At 40.2% G+C, this 20,642-nt stretch overlaps 1 protein-coding gene across 2 annotated transcripts in view; it reads left to right on the top strand.

The window, feature by feature from the left end:
• The first annotated feature begins 1,356 nt into the window (after positions 1-1,356).
• UBE2D1 (ubiquitin conjugating enzyme E2 D1) overlaps positions 1,357-20,642 on the top strand; it is a 34,787-nt gene continuing 15,501 nt past the window's right edge. For both annotated transcript variants that reach the window (XM_087824414.1, XM_087824415.1), the window contains exon 1: positions 1,357-1,405. In XM_087824414.1, the coding sequence (XP_087680540.1) occupies positions 1,382-1,405 (24 nt within the window). In that variant the 5' untranslated portion in view covers positions 1,357-1,381. The remainder of the gene's footprint in view (positions 1,406-20,642) is intronic.

The following is a 20,642-nucleotide window of genomic DNA, read 5'->3' as shown; positions in this document are numbered from 1 at the left end:
AGGTTAGAAAACTCTTCACCTGGTCCTGTTCTCATCTAAATGCTTCCCTCCGCTCAGGCTCTCCTATCTCTAAGAAGACACTGACGATGCCAGACCAAGGCTGGGAATTCCGGGGCCCTCCAGCTCTTGAGGGGAGGAGCTGGGGGCAGAGAAGGGAAAGTCTGGGAGGTCGAAGCCCCAGCTGCCGGGTGCTGTGGAAGCCAGAGGCGGTGAGTGTTATGAAAAGCACAAGGTGGCCCACAAACAAATGGCTCAAAAACATCACGGAGAATTAGGCGCGAACTGGATTTAGTAATGAGAAAAATCTCGGGCGTGACCCTGGTGAAAACCGATGCTGCTGGTGCTCAGAGCAGAGGCCGAGTTGTCAGGAGCGCAGACCGCGTGAGAACTGAGGGGCTGCCCGGCGGGCGTGGCTCAGCGGCTGAGCGCGACCTGGGATCCAGGGGCTCCGGGTTCGATTCCCGGTCAGGGCACATGCCCCGGTTGTGGGCTCCATCCCCAGTCGGGGGCGTGCAGGAGGCAGCCGATCAATGACTCTCTCATCATTGATTCTCTCTCCCTCTCTCCCTCTCCTTTCCTCTCTCTGAAATCAATAACATATATTTAAAGAAAAAAAAAGAAAAAAACCCAAAAAACTGAGGGGCTGATGAGTGTGAGTGGACTGCATTGAGCGGGGATTGTCACCCGAAGGGAAGGGGCCGGTGGGCAAGGTGAAGCTCAGAATTCGGAGTTCCCAGGACATGCGAGATTAGCCTTGGAGAGAGGAGGCGCCTTTTCCAATAGGAAAAGGTAGGTAAGAGTCTGTGCGTGTGCGGAGGGTGAGACATGCATACATTTGGGAAAAGAATGAGATCTGTAAAAATAACAAGATCGTCCGAAGCACAGGAGAAATCCCTGCAGGCGCTGCATGAGCTCATTCGTTAGCCCCATTTTACAGATTGGGAACGCCGGTTTCGGCAGCCGCAGAGACCAGCTCCTCCCCCTGGCGGCGGGAGGCCGGGGCTGCGGGGTGGAGGTCGGCGGGGTCTGGGCCCGCCCCGGGCGGCCGGCGGGCAGGGGCTGGGACTACACTTCCCAGTGTGCCCGGCGGGGCGGGGCGGGGCGCGGGCGGGGAGGGCGCAGGCTCCTTCCCAGAAGCAAAAGCGGAAACAAAAGAGTCTCGCCGGCGTCCCCGCCCGCACACTCGCGCACACTCGCGCTCGGGCGCACACGGAGCAGGCACAGGCGCCCGGAGCGAGCCAGCGAGCGGCGAGCCGGGGACCCACCGGGCTGAGCCAGCCGAGGAGCCAGCGAGCCGCGCCCGCGACGACCCACGCCCCCCAGCCCCGCAGCCCCGCAGCCGCCCCCCGCCGGCCGGTGTCCCCGCCGTCCTCCCTGACCCATGGCGCTGAAGCGGATTCAGAAAGTGAGTGCTGGGTTCAGGCCTGGGGCTCCGGCCCCTGCGCGCACCGACCCGGGCGCGGGTCCCCAGCGACGCCCCGGGAGCGCCCAGGCTGGGAGGGTGGGCAGGGGCGGGCACCCGCGGCGGGGGGCGCGGGCCGGGCCGGCGGACACCCGGCAGGTGAGGTGGGAGCCCGAGCAGGTCCCGGGCGGCTGGAGGTGCTGGAGGCTGGGGACCCGCTGTGCTCGCGCCGGACCTGCGCGCTCAGCGCCGGTGGGGAGATAGATCTGCCTCCGTCTCCAGATCTTCCCCAAATCTGTGCTTCACGGCCCCTGCTGGATTTTTTACCCTCCACGGGGCTGGCTGTGGCCCCTGTCATATCGTGGTTTCCCTTCGCTGTTTCTTAAGCCCGTCCTCTTTATGTTCTCGCGTCCCCGGGATCCCGGGGAGGGCAGGGAAGGTGTGGTGGGCCTGCAGCCTTTTTCCGCGGAGCTGTTGGGTTTGCTCTTTCTCTCCTTTGCGGTTGGCTCCTGCTCAGAGACCAGAATGGGCTGGAAAAGCCCATTTGGGGCCGAGAAGCCAGGAGAAGCCTCCTGCTCCGTCTATTTTGGTGCCTCTCCTGCTGCCACTTTAGGTCACATAGCTGTAGTGAAAACATAGTTGCTGATACACAACAAGATGACCTCCTGGCTGTGATTCATGGTGAGGCAAGCCAAACAGGTTTTTTTCCCCCCTCATGATAAACTTGCACGTAAAGTTCGAGACACAAAAGAAACTGGCACACATTAAATTGCTTGATGCTTTGACACATGGGTATAGAATGAGGAAGAAACGTATATATTCATTTAAGAAATATTTACCCATCACAGCTCTGTGTGAGGAATGGTCTTCTCTTGCATTACTAGTCATTGCTACTGTTTCAGATGTGAACGTCTTACAAAACTGAGGCCGGGCCAGCCTTTTCTTTCTCTTCGGCTTTATTTTTCGTTTGAGTTATTGGTCTGTTCACTAGCACAAGTCTGAGGTTTTGCAGTTAATAGTTCATGTCCATGTGGAGAACATTGAGAACTTGTTTTTTAAATTGGGAGGGCGTTCAGCAAGTTTAGCCAACAATGGACAGCATGTTTTCTCAGCGATTTCACAAGAAATTGATCCCTGCTGAAAATTTGTATCCACCTTTTCAGACACGCATCAATAGAGCAGTGAATAGAGATGTATACATTGTATTCTCAGTCACCACTGGTGGCATCTTCTGGTACAGAGGACAGCAACTTTCAGACTAGCCATTTTGTTGTTCAAATCTGTGGGTCACTGTTATTTTTGTGTGCCATTTAAAACATAGCTATTAATCAGCATTTACTATAAAACATAGCTATTAATAGCATTTACCAATTAATATGGGTTTTTTTGGTTTGGAGATAATGCAATTACACATTTTTTTTCCGTACAATTAATCGTAATTTTGAAGCCCCAGCCAGAATCTTTGCCATGCTTGTATATTTATTAATGATGATGTAATATTGGCTGATCCTTAAACAACACACGTTTTCCAAGAAAGTTGTAAAATTCCATTTCCTTCTTTCCTAGTTACGAGAATTTTTCATGAGGCTTTGCACATACAATAGCTTTTAAATAAGTGTAGAATTTGTCCACAATAAGTAGACCTTCAAAGAAAATGGACACTATTTGTAAATACCATACTGGGCAATTGTCAATCACCATCCTGGGCCAATGTATTTGTCTTATAATATGGCATATGCCCAAACCATATTTGTATAGTTACTAGTTATTATTAATTTATAGTAGAGTTGACTGATTTAAAAAATCTCTTAGAATTGATGTCAGACCTGCAAAAATTGATATTTGGAAGAAGAAATTGGGGATCATATAACATCACGTCTCTATATGTCAATCTTTGCCTTTCCTTTTCCGTTACCAGAAAACTTGACTTGCACAGATCACCTTTCCTTTAATCCTAAATGTTCCAGCCATCTCCTCAAACATTGGAGGGGAGTCTTTTGTTTGATTCCCCACTTTTCCTCCTCCTTTACCCACCTCCTTGATTAGAAGGCAGTGCCAGGTAAGGTACTGTGCGGTTTGCCAAACGTACAGTTATGAAGCCCCCCGTGATGCCATCAGTGTACAGATTCTTACTTGAATCTTGCATGTTCCCACAAAAGAAGATGCATGTTAACATTTAGCCCTTCTTTGTAAGCGTTTTAAAATAACACTGTCAGATGCGTTCCGAGTCATGGGTTGTGATGTTTTTGTACGTAAAGTGGCAGACGTTGGAGCTGTGCGTAACATCGGAGAACTCTGCCGGAGTGGAGAGGAGAGGAGTGGAGGGCAGGGGCGCAGCTTCTGGGTCGTGTATCAGGATCACTGTGGGACATTTTCAGACTCTCCCCACTGCAGTAAATGGAGAGGTGTTGAGTCCCTTAGACAGGTTGGGGTGGAAAGACAGTTGAGAACTGGTGATGTTCTAGTCTACCCACGTTATTCAAAGGCCTGTAATGGAGGACTACTTTGTCCAAGGTAATCTCTTAAGTGATCTGACATATTTGAGAATGTTAAAATGTTTATGATTTCATGTTTCTTCACTTCACATGAAAATATTAAATATGCTTGAATTAAAATTGTATACACAGTGTGTACAAAGCATGTGATATCTATGCCTAAAATACATTTTTATACTAGAGTATGCTAAATGATTTAGTACTCTCATTTAACATCTAGTGCCAGCTTTGCATGTCGCCTCATAAATTTACACACCCATGCCCTATTTTTAGATTCAGTGGAAGATGTTATCACAGTCACCTAAATCACTAAAGGGAAGAAAAAGTTTAAACAAAGTCTAAGGAAAGACACCTAAAACATGCCTGAAAAAAAGAGGGCAGTTTTTAGCTGAGCATCTAATATTTTCCAGAATTAATTTCTAAGTGTTTTTTCTATCAATACTATTTTCAGATCTCTATAGACTTTTTTGGAAATCATTTTAAAAATCATTTTATATCACAATATTGCATGTTTTGAAAACCAGAAGGGGGAAAAAAAGGAAATGATAGTACAGATATCATCATCATACTAACATATAGTTGACCCTTCAACAACATGTGTTTGAACTGTGTGGGTCCACTTATAGGTGGGATTTTTTTTTTCAATAAACACCTGTTACTGTTTGCTTGTTTTAAAAATGTTTTTATCGATTTTTAGAGAGAGGAAGGGAGAAGGGGAAAGAGAAACATAGATGTGAGAGCAGACCATGGATCATTGATCGGCTGCCTCACACACCCCCTGAAGGGGGGGATCGAGTCCGCAACCTGGGCCTGTGCCCTGACTGGGAATGCAGCCAGCAACCTTTTGGTTCATGGGATGAAGCCCAACCAGCTGAGCCACACTGGCCAGGGCCACCTGTACTGTTTTTCACCCACAGTTGGGAGCTCGTGGATGTTCAGGGCCGACTGTATGCCATTTTATATAGGGGATTTGAGCATCAATGGATTTTGGTGTTTGAGGGGGTTCTGGAATCAATCCCCTGTGGATACTGAGGGACATCATAAGTTTGGGGGAAGTCAAAATTTATATGTGCATTTGATTTTCAAATGCATAGGGTTTGGTGCCTCTAACCTCTTAATTGTTCAGGGGTTAACTTTATTTCCTTCTTGATTTTTTTTTTTATTGATAAAGAAGTTGAAGGAATTAACATGATGTGATATGATGATATGATATGATATGATATGATAGACTTGTTGCCTTTTTGGTCTACCACTTGAAAAGCGAAACAAAAGTTTCATTCTGCAAATATAGCAACACAGATAAACTATTCCTTAATGTATAGTTCTAGCCCCAAAATGGAATATTTGGTTTTTTTAATAATTTAACTTAAAATATATATAAACATAGATTACATACAACTTTATAAATATTTTGAGCTACTGAATTTTTTTTGATTTGTATAATTCCACATTAAGCTGTTTATATCAGTCTAGAAAACCTTAGGATGCTTAAAACCAACAACAGCAAACCCTGCTCTCTGTGGTTGGAGCTTCAAATGGGAGAAGATCATCTGGTTTCTATTCCTGGCTCTGTGACTTACTAGCTTGTTTCCCTGTCCATTCAGTGATGCTGCTGCTAAGTACAATTAGAGTGTATAATACATAATGGTCACTCTGTGCTGGACACTGTTTTAAGTGCTTGATATATATTAATTGAGTTAATCCTCAGTGGGCCCAAGAGGTAGAAAAGATTATTGTCCCCATTTTATAGATGATGAAACTGAGGCACAGAGATGTTGAGTAATGTACTCAGAATCACATGTCTAGTAAGTGGCAGTGCTAGGATTCCAAAGCAGACAGTTGGCCCCAGATTACGTGCTCTTAACCATGTCAGTACATAGCTTCTCTAATCCAGATGGACTCATATCTTACATTTATTGTATTTACATTGAAGGACGTATAGAGTGGGATGAGTATGGATGTAAGTGCCTTGCAAACTGTTCTAATCAAATGTGAAGTAGTATTATAATTAAGATCTTGGCATATTTAATGATGCATCACTCTGTGCTGATTGTCCGTTGTAAATCTCTGCTCTGAAGTGATGTACCCTGGTGAGTAGATACGACTTTGTTCACTTTGTTCCATCACTTAAGATTTCTTCTTCTCCGAAAGGATTTAGAAAAGTTATTCTGTCAAAAGTATCATTTCATTGTGGAGTTTTCACTTGAGAGCACTGTTTATGAATTGATGCAGCTGTTTAGTTCCTGTGGTCGCTTTGAATAGTAGTCAACTGCTCAGATTGCGCATATATGTTAGAAGGATTTTCAGATTACAAGATTAAATCTGACTCTGGGTTCTTTCAATAAAGAAAGCTATAACTTCAAAAAAATGTTTTTAAAACGAGTAACATAGTTTTTGTGCTTCTTGGTAGATAAATGGTTTGCCTTGAGATAAGAGGAAGAAAGTGTTCTTTTTCTAAAAAAAGCCACCATGTGAATTTTCCTGCTTTTAAATCTTTGCAATTAAGCTCAGTCTTCCTTTTGCACACACACCCCCCACCATGTATTTTTCTTTCTTGATCACAAAAAATGGTGTAAAAAGATGAGATGGCCTATTAATAGTTGAGACGTTCTGAGGTTCTTTCTCTGTGGAAATAAATAGCATAGACCTAAATAAGACTGCTTTATGCTTATTTTAGGAAGCCAGGCACATATTAGAAAAACCAAACCTAGCAGGATGTGGGATTGCCTCCAGAAGAGCCGAGTAGCATCCTTACTTGTTTTAGTTCCCTGAAAAACACTGAGAAAACATATTTAATGAATGCCACTTGTCGATGGTAAGCTTACTACTTTCCATCCAACTGAGTTAATGGTTGTCTACAATGTATTAGCTCCTCTTATCCCCCACCCATTTTTTTTTTTTAAACAGTGGATGAGCTGATATTTTATTTAATTAAAAACAGGTATTGAGGTACTGACCCTCTCTCTTAACCCTGTGATGCTGGAATAAAAGGCACTAGGATGTATAATAGAACCCAAATTTGCAGAATTTGAGGATTGGAGGGGTCCTCAGGCCACCTCAGAACATCTGCCTGAGGGCAAGACAGGTTCTCTTTCTGGCCTGTCTTAGTCCAGATGACCTCTGAGAAACTGAGGTTTTTCGGCATTTAATTTGGTTCTGGGACGAATCTATGAAGCATCAGTAGCACACATTAGATAGTAGTGAGAGGCACTATATTGCAGGAGTTGCCCTTGGTATGAGGAGGAAGCTGCCTTCCTGAAGCCTACAGTCTAGGGCTGCCCATTAGATCACCACCGCGCCCCGTCGCTTCCTGCCTTGCCTCTCTCCAGATGGTCCCCCCACTGCTCTCTATTCAGATTGCCCTGTTTGGGTGGCTTTTCTCCTTCAGTGACACCACATTGCTTAGTAGAGTCCTAGTCTCCTTTCGGATTCAGGAAAGCCTTTCCAACAGGGGTGAGGTGGGGGATTGGTTCTTTCATCATAAACTTCCGTAATAGGAAAAATAATCGATGGTTTTCACTCCAGGTGGCCATCCTCATGTGAGCAGTTTAGATTGTTCTAGAAGGAACCAAGCAGATCTGATGGCTGGGCTCCTCCTTCTCTAAACCAGTAGAACTTGGGCCTCTGTTCTTGCCTCCCTCAAATTTTAATGTGTTATATTTTCGTTTTCATTTAGTTAAAAATATTTTCTATTTCCCTTTTACTTTCTTGTTTAGCCCTTGAGTTACTTAGAAGTATATTATTTATTTTCCAAATATATGGGATTCTACAGACAGTTTTCTGTTATTGAGTTCTAGTTTAATTCCACTGTTTTCAGAGAAGATGTTATTATTTGACTCCTCTAAAATTTCTGAGACTTGTTTTATGGCCCAAAATATGGTCTGTATTTTTTGCTTACTCAATAATAATGCCCTTCAGGTGCTCAACTTAGCTTTTGAATGAACAATATTAAGTAATATTTAGACTTTATTTTTGACAGTTTCTGGTTGTTGTCTGTAGAGCCTAGGTTTTTCCTAAGGAATGAATGCCAAACTAAGGTGTACACCTTCCTAGTGTCTTTTTGCACTTTTATGAGCTTCCAGAACAGGGTGACAAAATCAGTTTAGTGGATCACAAATAGCGTGTTTAAAAATGGAATAGAAAATATCAGTGCTTTGGGTGTAGTAAGGGTGGCGGTGTTTCATGAAACTTTTGTTTTGGTTATGTATGTATGTCCTTGTGTATCCATATGTGGTATGTGTACTAGGTTGTGATGTATGTTTTAATTTTTATGAATTGCTATAAGGAAGGTTTGAAAATTACTGTCCCATAGATAAGATCCTTAGTTAAAAATCAATATTGTCAAAAACACATTCCATATATTAATACATATATGTATATATGTATATATAGAGAGAGCAAATGAACATATATACACACAAACACATACATTTATACACCTATATAGATACATACACATAATATAAAATGTTCTGGCTTAGAAACATTTTTATTTGATACAGACTGTCAGTGTTAATTCTGTTCTACTACATGTAGCAGCAGTTTATAGTCAGATGTACAACCACATTATTCAAGAATAGTACTGGGTGATACTAAGAGAGGTTGATTGATTTATTATGCATATACTTATTAAGTGCCTATTATATACCAGTTATTAGGGATAGAGCTGTAAGAAGTGATACTTAATAACAAGTATCTGGTACATATTGGCAGGTATGTTTGTGCTTTAAGTAGGTTTTAAGAAATAGCCTGCTAGCTTTATTTTCTTTCATTTTTTTCTCTTCATCTTTTCTCTGAAGCACCATCTTTCTTGGTTACTATGTAGTAAATAGTAACTTTTGATAATGTTTCATTCAAAATGCTCTATGTTGCATGTTCCATTATGTGTCAGAATTCTATTATATATTTTGAAAAGTTGTATGTAATTTCCCATCATTTTTTTCTTGCCTCTCAGAAGTCTTTGAACACCAGCACTCTCCTTAGAAACTTAAGAAGTAGTGTTCATTTCTAACCTTTTAAAAAGTTATAAGGCTCCTGGGAAAGATAAAAAGAATTCCTTTTCATTCCTTCACTCGTCACACTTTTGTTTCTCTGGAGCACGGCTGGAAATGTGCAAATGACCTTAATTCAGTACTGCTGCATTGCTGGCTCTCGTGTTGATTGAGAGTAATGTGCTCTAGTTATTATAGCCTTGAGGTGAGTATTGTTTTGGGGTGGGAGCCGTGCTGCAGTGGAAGTCAGATGGTCCTTAGCCTTTGTCCTAGCTTTAGCTTTGTGACCTTGGCCAAGAAACTCATTGTCTTTATTTTCTTGATCTAGAAATGTAATGGGCTGAAGTAGATAATTTGTATGGTTATAATTTTAGACACGCCTAAATAATGTTATTTTCTGTAAAGAGCAAAAATGGTCCCAGAAATAAATATTGAGCAGTGGTGCTGTGCTGCGATATGAAACTTGAGTTAAAATTCTGTTTACTTTGAGATGTGAGAATGGAAATAAATGTTGACATCTTAATGTATAATATAAGATTAATGAGTCTGTAACGATGTATTGCTCTCTGATTAAAGAGCAATGATTTGTGATGCAAATAAGATATATTTCTGTTTTTGTACTGGTAACATGCTTTTCTAATTCCATTTAGCTTCCATCTGTTTCACAGGTGTCTTTTATACTTGAAAGATTGTATTATACATATATTTAGACAACTGCTGTATAAGTTAATTCATTTACAGAGCACCTTCTGTATATAAGGCATATACAAAATGAAATAAGGAGTTATATAGAAAAGTAAGATATATAACCAGGATTACCTAAGAAATTTAAGACAAATAAGGGTAAGAAGAGTACCATAACAACTATGTAGCTCTAGGATAGTGCCATAAGGAAAATGCAACATATTTGAGCAGGAAGGAAGTCAAAAATGGGAGAGACCAAATTTATTTGGGGAAAATAAGGAAAGATTCTATGGAGAAGATGGAATTGCATGTGGGTTTGGAAGAAAGGGTAGCAGTGATGAAGACAGGACAGCCAGGTTCGTAGAGGAAGCAACAGAAATGAAGGCAGTAGAGAGTATGCTTTTGGGAAGCATTCATGGACTAGTAGACCATAAAAGTTCATGCCATGGAAGGCCTTGAAGACCCATGCTGAGAAATGTGAACTTAATGCAGAAGTTTGGGGAAGCCATTGAAGGTTTTTGAATGAGGAAGTAACCTTCTTAATCACAGTGTAGGGGTGCATGCTTGCCCTCATAGAACACAAGATTGTTTACCATTTGTAATTATAAATTCGATAAATGTCATGACAAGGGAAGTATAGAGTAGGTAGTACTCTGGGAATATAGCAGGGACCCTTTGAAAGGGGGTCAAGGAAAACTTATTTAAGGAAATGATGTTTAAGATGAGACATGAAGGTAAAAGTAAAGTAGGTGAAGTGAATGAGAGAGAGAGAGAATGTGTGTGTGTGTGTGTGTGTAGTGTGTAGTGTGAATGACTTGGAGTCTTCTATCTAAAAGGAAATGTTTGAAACTAAAGGCGAGATAACATTTTGAGGAATTGAAAGTCACTGTGCCTGGGGCAGAGAACACTGGGGCAAAGTGAGGCAGATATGAGGCTAAAGAGGAGCTGGATCCTGGAAGGTCTGGTGAGCCATTGTAAGGATTTATAAATCCTTTTTTTTTTTTTTTTTTAATACATCTTTATTGACTTCAGAGAGAGGGAAGGAGAGGGAGAGAGAGAGACAGAAACATCAATGATGAAAGAGCCATTGATCGAGCCCTCAACCTGGGCATGTGCCCTGATCGGGAATCAAACCCCAATCGCCTGGATCTTAGGTCAACGCTCAACCGCTGAGCCATGCCCAGCCAGGCAGATTTATAATCTTATATTGTGTTAAGACTAATGAAAAACATTGAGTTTGGCCCTGGCTGGATGGCTTAGTTGGTTAGAACATCGTCCTAATATGCCAGGGTTGCAGGTTTGATTTCCAGTCAGAGCACATGCAAGAATCAACTAGTGAATGCATGAATAGGTGGAAAAAGTCATGTTCCCCTCCCCTCCCCTCCCCTCCCCTCCCCTCCCCTCCCCTCCCCTCCCCTCCCCTCCCCTCCCCTCCCCTCCCCTCCCCTCCCCTCCCCTCCCCTCCCCTTCCTCTCTCTTTCTAAAATCAGTACATATACATAAGGAAAAACACTGAAAGTTTTTGACATGGTACTTTAAGAAGATGATTTTGACCGCAGTGTGTTGGGAGAGAAATAAGAAAACAAAGGGTCAGTGAAGATGCCATTATATTGTTCAGGTGAGATTTAAGGGGGGCGTGAGCTGGGGTGGTGGCAGAGGACATTTGGAAGAGGGGCATGTGAGAAAAAGAACGGGGAGTTTGTGTCGCCATCGCATTTCGAGTTGGCCTGGTCCAATCCTTGACTTCAGGTCACGTCTCTGGGCTCAGTGGCCTCGGCAGTCTCTTCAGACTCTACTGCTCAGTGTGTCCCAGACACTTCAATAGTGTCTCCCTGGTTTGAACCTTTGTCTTATCCTAAAATGTGTCTCCTCCGGCTTTTCTTAGACCTCAGTTTTTCTCTGTGATGGGCTTACTCCTGAGCCCCCTTCAGGGTGAGGGATCTAGGTGGAAGGAGAGCCTGAACAACTCGGTACTGGGTAATGTGAAGGGGAGGGAGGGCAGGGTGGGACCTGGAGGGGAGAAGGAATCTGATGGTGATTCCAAGGCTTAGAGTTTGAGCTACTGGAATAAGCGCGTTTTTACTATGACACTTAATAAAGTAGACTCAAGTACAGTTTTTATCAACATATCCTGGATTTGTGTAAGGTATATTTTTATGTAATTTCTGTGATGGAAATATTATATATAAAGTTAGGAGGTGATTGAGAGTCTTTTCTTTAAAAGGAAGTCATGTTTTAAATTACAGGCAAGATAGCATTTGGGCAAATTGAAAGTCATTGTGGCTGCCGTAGAGAGCACTAGGGGGAAAGTGGTTGCAGATCTGAGGCATCGGGAAGATCATGTCCCCAATCTTGACCTCAAATGTTTGTTCTAAATTGTGCTCTTTATAGTTCAGATTCAATAGATGTTACTTTGAGGCTGCAAAGTCAATAGCGTCATTGCTTTCTTCATCTCCTTTCTTTTGTGTGGGATTTGGCTGCATTATTATTGTTGTTATTATTATTATTATTATTATTATTATTATTATTATTATTATTACAACAGTCTTTTCCAGAGGTACCTGATCCGAAGAGGTAGCGAAGCAGCCAGGCCCAGTTTGCTGAAGTGAGTTTGATTCTTGTAAGTTAATTAATTGGATGTCATCAGCATTGTGAAGTCTTCCAGGAAGAGTCTACATGATTTAAAATAAAGATGTTCTTTAATTCGAGGGCTTAAAGAGGGTCTGTATCTGGAGATATTTGAGACAGTTGTTGGACATTTTTCTATTGAAATAGCTCTAGTCAACTGGGTAAGGAGATTCAGAGTCTGAACTGTAAGACCATGAAATGTTTATTTACAGACAAACCAAATATAGCTCATATATCCCTTTAGAGGCAACATCAAAAATGCCATCCAGTAAGAATCACTGTCTTGTTTTAGGAGTTTTGAGATAAAGATGGTTGTGTCACACAAATTAATTGCCTGTTGAGCCAGGGTTTTTGAAATAATGCCTTCATGTGCTTTGCATTCAGTAGTTTAGATTTTGGCCTGTAAATCATTCGCCATGCATGGGCTGTTTAATGTCCTTTGCACACACCCAGTGGGATATATATTCTACCTATTGCAGAGATTTAGACCCTCTGAATGCTGAAGCTGGAGAACAACAAAGCATTTTCCGTCTGGTCAGCATACTTTTTTTTAGAGAATATTTACTGGATAGTGTCATGCTAAGTCTGATGGTAAATAAGGCAGCTCTGACTTGTTAGCTTTCATGCTCCACTGTTCAGATTGGACTGTTACCCTTCTGGGAGCTGAGAGATTCATGCAGGCCTCTCTTCTCTTACATTCCCTTCTTTGTTTCCTTTTATTTGTTTACTTTCTTTGAATTAGACTGCCTCATCTACTTTTAGATTTTAAGTCCCCAGAGGCAGGGACTGTGTCTAGGTTGGTTTTATGGAGAACACTCAGCATATTGTGGGGGGTGTTATAAACATGCCATCTGTGCCAACTTAAAATTCAGTTTCAGACTCTCAGTACTTTTCTTTGTGTTTAGTTGGTTATAGAAATCTGAACTAGAATAGTCCATTAAGTACACATTTTTGTGGACTTTTACAGGCCCAGTTCTAATATAGGGACAATGTCTTATAATCTACCTCTGATTATTATGTCTTATATATATATTTTAAAACTTAGATGCCCTAATTAGTTGTTTTTTTATTTATTTTATTTCAGTGTTAATCACATTAGAATAAAAAATTGATTCATTGACACAGACTGCTTTTGTCCTGGGCATACTTTCTCCACTTTGATGATAATTATTGCTTGACTTATGTTTAGGTGTAAGGTTGATTTGCTTTAAGTTTACTTTGTCTCAAAGGAGAAGAAATTGGATCAACTATGTATTTCAATTTTAGATTTAAAAAGTCACTAGAAATGAAAAAAAGATACACACGTACATATGCAAAGTATGTGTATACGCCCAGTGTGTTTACTATAACAAGTTATTTTCATACATGGATTTATAACTAGTCTCACTATTTGATAGTCATCTCGTACACTGTGTGATTTCTATATAGTTCTCTTAGGTATGTGCCGGCAGTGGAATTCTAGGCCATTGAGCTTCCCTATGTTGACTTTTAGTGTTCACTGTCAAATATTTCCTCTTCCACCAGCAGCAACATGTGAGTTCCTGTCACTTCATATCTTTACCAACATTTGTACTTTCTTCTGTCTTTTTCTTTTAATTTTCATTGAATTTATTGGAGTGATATTGGTTCATAAAATTATATAGGCTTCACGTGTTCAATTCTGTAATACATCATCTGTATATTGTATGTGTGTTCACCACTCTAAGTCAAGTCTCCTGTCATCATTTATCCCCCTAATGCCCTCTTCTACTTACGCCCACCCCCTTTCCCTCTGGTAGTTACCAAACTGTTATCTGTGTCTATGAGTTTTTTCTTTTTTTTGCTTAAATGCTTCACCTTTCTCACCCAGCCCCACCCCCCCAACCACCCTCCCCTCTGACAGCTGTCAGTTTGTTTTCTGTATCTATGGGTCTGTTTCTATTTTGTTTTTCTTCTTTAGATTCCATATATAAGTGAAATCATATGGTACTTGTCTTTCTCTGATTGGCTTATTTCACTTAGCATAATACTCTCCAGGTCCATCCGTGCTTTCACAAAAGGTAAGGTTTCCTTTTTTACGGCTGAGTAATATTCTATGGTATAAATGTACCACAGCATTTTTATCCACTCGTCTACTGATAGGCCCTTGGGCTGCTTCCAGATCTTGGCTATTGTAAATAATGCTGCAATGAACATAGGGGCGCATATATTTTTTTCTAATTAGTGTTTCAGGTTTCTTCAGGTATATTCCCAGAGTGTAATTGCTGAGTCATGAGGCACTTCCAATTTTAATTTTCAAGGTAACTCCATAGTGTTTTCTGCAGCGGGTGCACCAGTCTGCATTCCCACCAACAGTGCATGAGGGTTCCCTTTTCTCCACCCCCTTGCCAGCAATTGTTTGACTTACTGATGGTAGCCATTCCAACATCAGAATTTGAGGTGATGTCTCATTGTGGTTTTAATTTGCATTTCTCTGGTGATTAGTGATTTTGAACATCTTTTCATATGTCTGATGGTCTCTGTGTCCTTTTTGGAGAAGTGTCTATTCGGATCCTTTGCTCATTTTTAAATTGGATTGTTTGGTGTTTTGGTGTTGAGTTGTATGAGTTCTTTATAAATTTTGGATATTAACCTCTTATCAGATGTATCGTTGGCGAATGTTTTCTCCCATTTAGTGTGTTGTCGTTTCATTTTGTTGATGGTTTCCTTTGCTGTGCAAAATCTTCTTTTTCATTTTAACAATTCTGTTGGGTGATGGCATAGCATTTTGGTTCTAATTTGTATTTCCTTGATGGCTAATGAAGCTGAGCCACTTCCAGTATGTACTGGGTGGGGCATAAGTAGGTTTACAGTTGTAAGTATACAAAACAGTTTATTCTTGTATTATTATTTAATTATTATATTATTTTCTATACGAACAACTGTAAACCTACTTTTTTGCTAAACCCAGTATATTGGCTGTTTGGATAGCCTCTTTTGTAAAGTGCCTCTTCAAGTCTGCATTTTAAAAATGGATCTGTAGGAATTTTTTTTACACATTCTGGGTGTGAGTCTTTTGTCAGATATATCTTATTTGGTGTCTTGCCTTTCACACTGTAAATGTGTCTTCTGATGAGCAGATGTTCTGAATTTTAATCAAGTCCAAATTTTTCATTTTTTTTCTCTCATGATTAGTGTTCTTTGTGTCCTACTTAAGAAATCTCTGCTTCTCCAAAGGTCATGAGGATATTTGTGTTTTCTTTTAAAAGCGTTATTATTTTACCTTTTATATTTAAACCCATGACTTACTGGAATTGGTTTTTGTGTGTGAGTTGAGGTGGGGAAGGTCTAGGGTCATTTATTTTTCCCTGTGGATACCCAGTTGACCTAGCACCATGTACTGAAAAAAATTTCCTTTTCCCTTCCCTGGAATGTTGTCATCTTCGCTTTTAAGTTTTGAATTCCAAGTTTGCCATTTTCTTCCCATTCTCCACACATTGATGAAATAAAGTTAAAATAAGTGCTTATTCCCCACTCAAATGTCAAACACTATCACGTTTGCTTCCACATCAAAAGTGCTATTTGTTCATTCAAAACAGTGATAATATCCTAGGCTGGGTTTAAAGGATATGTTGTCCACTCCTTTTCTGTGCAACTTTCTATAATGGAGCTTTGTAGAGCCCCAGAGGGCCCCGCTCACATTGAAGTTTGTGTGAATGGCACCCCTCGGAGTTGGCGCACACGGCCTGTGTGACAGAATGCAGCAGCCCTGAATGCTATTTGTAATAACTGGCAAATTAAAAAAATTACTTGCTTTTACTGTGCTCCAGCAATCTACCTTTTAGCAAATATGGGTTGTTTTTACTTAAGCGCAGTATTGTAGTGTGCCACAGTTTAATGGGATAGAGTAGGAAATAAATTCTGAGGCAACTCAGGTGGCGTCTCAGAATTTAGCAGATCTGATAACCTTACTTTTCAACATTTCATATTTGTGTTTATTTTTTTATTTAAAAGGTAGTTTGTGTCAGTGAAGGTATTTTATACCAGTTTCTTACTACATCATGTTTCTATCCTAGGAGAAACTTTCTTTCCTGGATTCCCCAGAGTGTTCTAAATTTCAGTGAACACATTCAAAAGATGACCCTTGAGGCTTATAGCTACTCTTACATGTATTTTCTTGGAGATACAATTACTTTTAAGCTTCTAAGAGTCCAGAAGGCCTCTTTCCTATACCTTTTAATCCACATCTCATGAAGTTAATTTTCCCCCCACAAATCAGTTCTCCTTGAATTTCATGTCCCAGTTTAATCATCAACAAGTGTGCCTGACCAGTGACTTGTATTTTTATTAGCATCATAATTGGATGCACTTAAATTAAACCTTTTTAAAATATATATATTTTTATTGATTTCAGAGAAAGAAGAAGGGAGAGGGAGAGAGATAGAAACATCAATGATGAGAGAGTCATTGATCAGCTGCCTCCTGCACCCCCCCCTGCTGGGATTGAGCCCAAAACTTGGGCATATTCCCTGACCGGGGATTAAACCTCAATCTCCTGGATCATAGGTTAATGCTCAACTGCTGAGCCATGCCGGCCGGGCTAAATTAAACCTTTAAAATACGTGGGACTGTAGAGTTGGGATGAGAGTATAAAATCAGAATCCTGATTCTGGTTAGAAAGGATCTGAAAGTGCTTAATAAACTTCTGCTATAGTTAGTACAGCTGGTTAAACTGAGCATGGAACAAGAACAACAAAAAAAACCTCTTGTGCCACAAACTGCAGCTCTGTCTTTGGGCAGCTCTGTCACCAACGATTGCCAGTGGTTGGAAGATTGGATCAGCTCAGCACAAACCCCTAACTCCTCTAAGAAAAGCTACCCAAAGCTGTGTCCTGAAAGTAGGTCAACAGCATCCTAAATAAACAATAAAGATGGAATATTTAGAGTTTTGAGGTCTTCTAAACCAGAAAAACCAAAACAAAAATTTCTAACAGCAATTTTGTGTGGTTTTGGGCACTTTGCTAGAACCTCATACATTCTGTAAATTAAAAATAGATGTGGTAGTAGCATGTATTTTTAATACCTTAATGATTATTATTATTTTGAGATTCATTTTTAGGTGTTGTTATATGTTATTTAAAAGGCCACCTGACTTACATGCATATAGGGATAACCCATGGACACAGACAATAGTGTGATGAAGGCCTGAGGGGTGCAGGGGCTAGGTGGGGGAGGGCAGAGGGGGAAATATGGGGGACCTCTGTAATATTGTCAACAATTTAAAATGGCCTGCAGTATTCTCTCTAACACCTGTCACTTACAATATTCTTTTTATTATATTATGTGCAATCTGCATATCTGCTTTGGGAATAATTGATTGTTGTTCTACTGCTAAATCTAATCATTTGCATTTCTAAAAGATAGAAATATGAGCTATCTATATTATTTCTTAAATTTTATAGTTTAACTCAGTATCAAACATCTTATAAAAAGGCATTATGCTAAGTATTGTGGAGGAATCCATGAATAAAATGCATAAAAGTCCTGGTTTTATAAGAAATATTCTGGTAGAAAAGGAAGAGAGGGAGAAAATTAGTATTTATTAAGCATCTATTATTCATTCCAGGTATTAAGCTAGGTATTTTACGTAGTGTTTTTAATTAATTCTCAATATAGTTCTTCAGTGTTACCAGTGATATCCTCAAATGGGGCACTTGTGCTCAAAGAAGTGACACAGCTTAGTAAGGGCCAGTAGCAAAGCCAGATTTGATCTAGGTCTGACTCCAGAACTTGTGCTTTTCAAACGGCCGTTGTGAAGACGGCCCCTGTTCAAGAGAATGGCTAAAATTTGGGCATAGGAAAATAGAGGGAAGGTTATTTTAGGAGAAGGAAAATTATAAAGGCCAAAAAAATTAGCCACGTACAGGCAACATTTAATTAGACTAAACTGCACAAAAAAGATTCTCAAACTTTTCGGTCTGTGGACCCCCTTATATTAAAAGTATTGAGGGCCTCAAAGAGCTTTTGTTTGTGTAGGTTATAGCATTAATTTTTACCATATGAAAACTAAAAATGGAAATTTAAACATATTTAGAATTTAAAAATAATGATAAACCCATTACATATTAACCTAATAACATTTAAAACAAAACAAAACTATATTGCCCTGGCAAGTGTGGCTCAGTGGTTAAATTGTTTCTCTCCACCCCTCTTACCCCCGCACTGAGGGGTCACGGGTTCGATTCCCGGTCAAGGGCGTATACCTGGGTACCCGGGTTGCAGGTTCATCCCCGCCTTTCCTCCCCACCACCCAGCCCCTGGTTGGGGCACATGTAGGAGGAACCAATCCATGTCTCTCTCTCCCTCTCCCCCCCTTCCACTCTCTAAAATGCAATGGGTGAGACTTAACAAAAAAACAAACTATATTTTCCAAAAACAACACAAAAAGTATAGTTGCATTGTTTTATAAGTGTTCAGATCTCATTATAGTCAGGCTTATAGATGATAGTTGAATTGTCACATCTGCTTATGCATTCAACATAGTATATCACGTCATTAACTGGAAAATGCCACTGTATACTCATGAAATATTGAGAGTGAAAGAGGCAAATAACACCTTAGTTTTATTATGAAATTAATTTTGACCTCATAGACCTCCTGAAAGTGTTGTAGAAAACCCGAGGGGGTTCTTTGGAGAATTACTGGGACGTTCGTGCAGGGGAACCCAATTGAAAGTATAACATTGGGACAAGATAATGGAAAGACCTGCCTTGGTTGAGTTTGGTCTTTAATAAGCAATGAGGAGCCACTGTAATTTTCTAAGTAGAAGAATGAAATAAACAGAGTTGTGCTTTTAAAAGATAATTGTGCAAGCAATGCCTAGAGTATTGGGAAGCAATTATAGCTGAAGTGTAATAGATTTTGAGGTAACTGTGGTAAGCAATGTAATGCATTGAAGTAGGATATATTGTAGTACTTACTCTTCATCTGAGTATAGACGAAGGGCCGGAGAATGAGAAGAGTCAAAACGATGCTGCCCTGGCCGAGGAGCTCAGTTGGTTAGAGCATTGTCCCCAATATGCCAAAGTTGCGGGTTGGATCCCCGGTTAGGGCATCTACAAGAATCAACCAATAAATGCATAAAGAAGTGTGCAAAAAAATCAGTGTTTCTCTCTCCCCCCCTCCTTTCCTCTCTCAAATAAATAAATTACATTTTTTAAAATGCTGAGAATTTTGAGCCTGGTGACTGGGAGATTGATATTCCATTAATACATACAAGCAGCACAGGAAAAGAAGTGAGTTGGGGAAAGAAAATAGTGAATTGTTTTAGAATACATAAAACAAGTTTTATATTATTCTTTTCAAGTAATTTTAATTTTACAAAAATGTTGCAGAAATAACGGAAGTTCATATATATTCTTCACCTGACTCCCCTTGATATTTACAACTTATATAACCATAGTACAGTTATCAAAATGAGGAAAGTAACATTGTACAATTATAAATTATACAATTACAAATTATAGACCTAATTCAGATAGTTTTTATCATGCCCTTTTCCTATTTGAGGACCCTATTTGGGATCACATGTTAGATTTAGTCATTGTGTCTTTAGTATATATACCCTCTAATCTGTGACAGTTCCTCAGTCTTTCCTTGCCTTATCAAACTTTTTTTTAAAATATATCTTTATTGATTTCAGAGAGAGAAAAGGAGAGGGAGAGAGAGAGATAGAAACATCAATGATGAGAGAGTCACTAGTGGGCCGTCCCCTGCACTCCCCCGACTGGGGATTGAACCCACAACCCTGGCATGTGCCCTGACCGGGAATCGAACCCCGATCGCCTGGATCCTACCTAGGTCGATGCTCAACCGCTGAGCCACGCCCAGCCAGGCTAAAACTTTTTTAATGAAAGAGAAAATGCTTATAGTATACTGATAACTTTTTTTTGGTGAAAAAAAGGCAATATCATTTCATCTCTTTTAAAACCCATAAGAACCTGAATAAAATCATTATTTTTTTAAATGTTACAAAAGTATTGTAAAAAATTGAAACAATGTAGAAGACATAAATAAAAAATGACAACCCAATCCCAGAGATAACGGCTATCAATAATTTGGTGAATATTCTGTTTACTTTCAGTGTATGTATAATATGTTTATGTATTATGGAATCTAATGGGCATACTCTACTGCAACTTGTATTTTTCACTCAAAAACTATATTGTACTCACACAACATTCTTTAATATCAACATACAGAGATCTCTCTCATTCTTTTTAATGCCTGCACAGTGTTGCGTAATAGGGCTGTCTCATGAAACCTTCCCTTATTGATGGACCTTTCTTATTCTCAGTTTTTAATAATTACACAAAATGCCTCACAGAATATTCTTACATGTGTATCGTTGGCTATTTGGACAATTATTACTATGAGGTGAAATTATAGGATCAGGGACCATATGCAGTTTTCACTTTCACAGTT

Source organism: Miniopterus natalensis, chromosome 14, assembly GCF_054644295.1.
Source record: "Miniopterus natalensis isolate mMinNat1 chromosome 14, mMinNat1.hap1, whole genome shotgun sequence".
NCBI classification, from domain to species: Eukaryota; Metazoa; Chordata; class Mammalia; order Chiroptera; family Miniopteridae; genus Miniopterus; species Miniopterus natalensis.
This window is presented reverse-complemented; position numbering and strand designations above follow the sequence as displayed.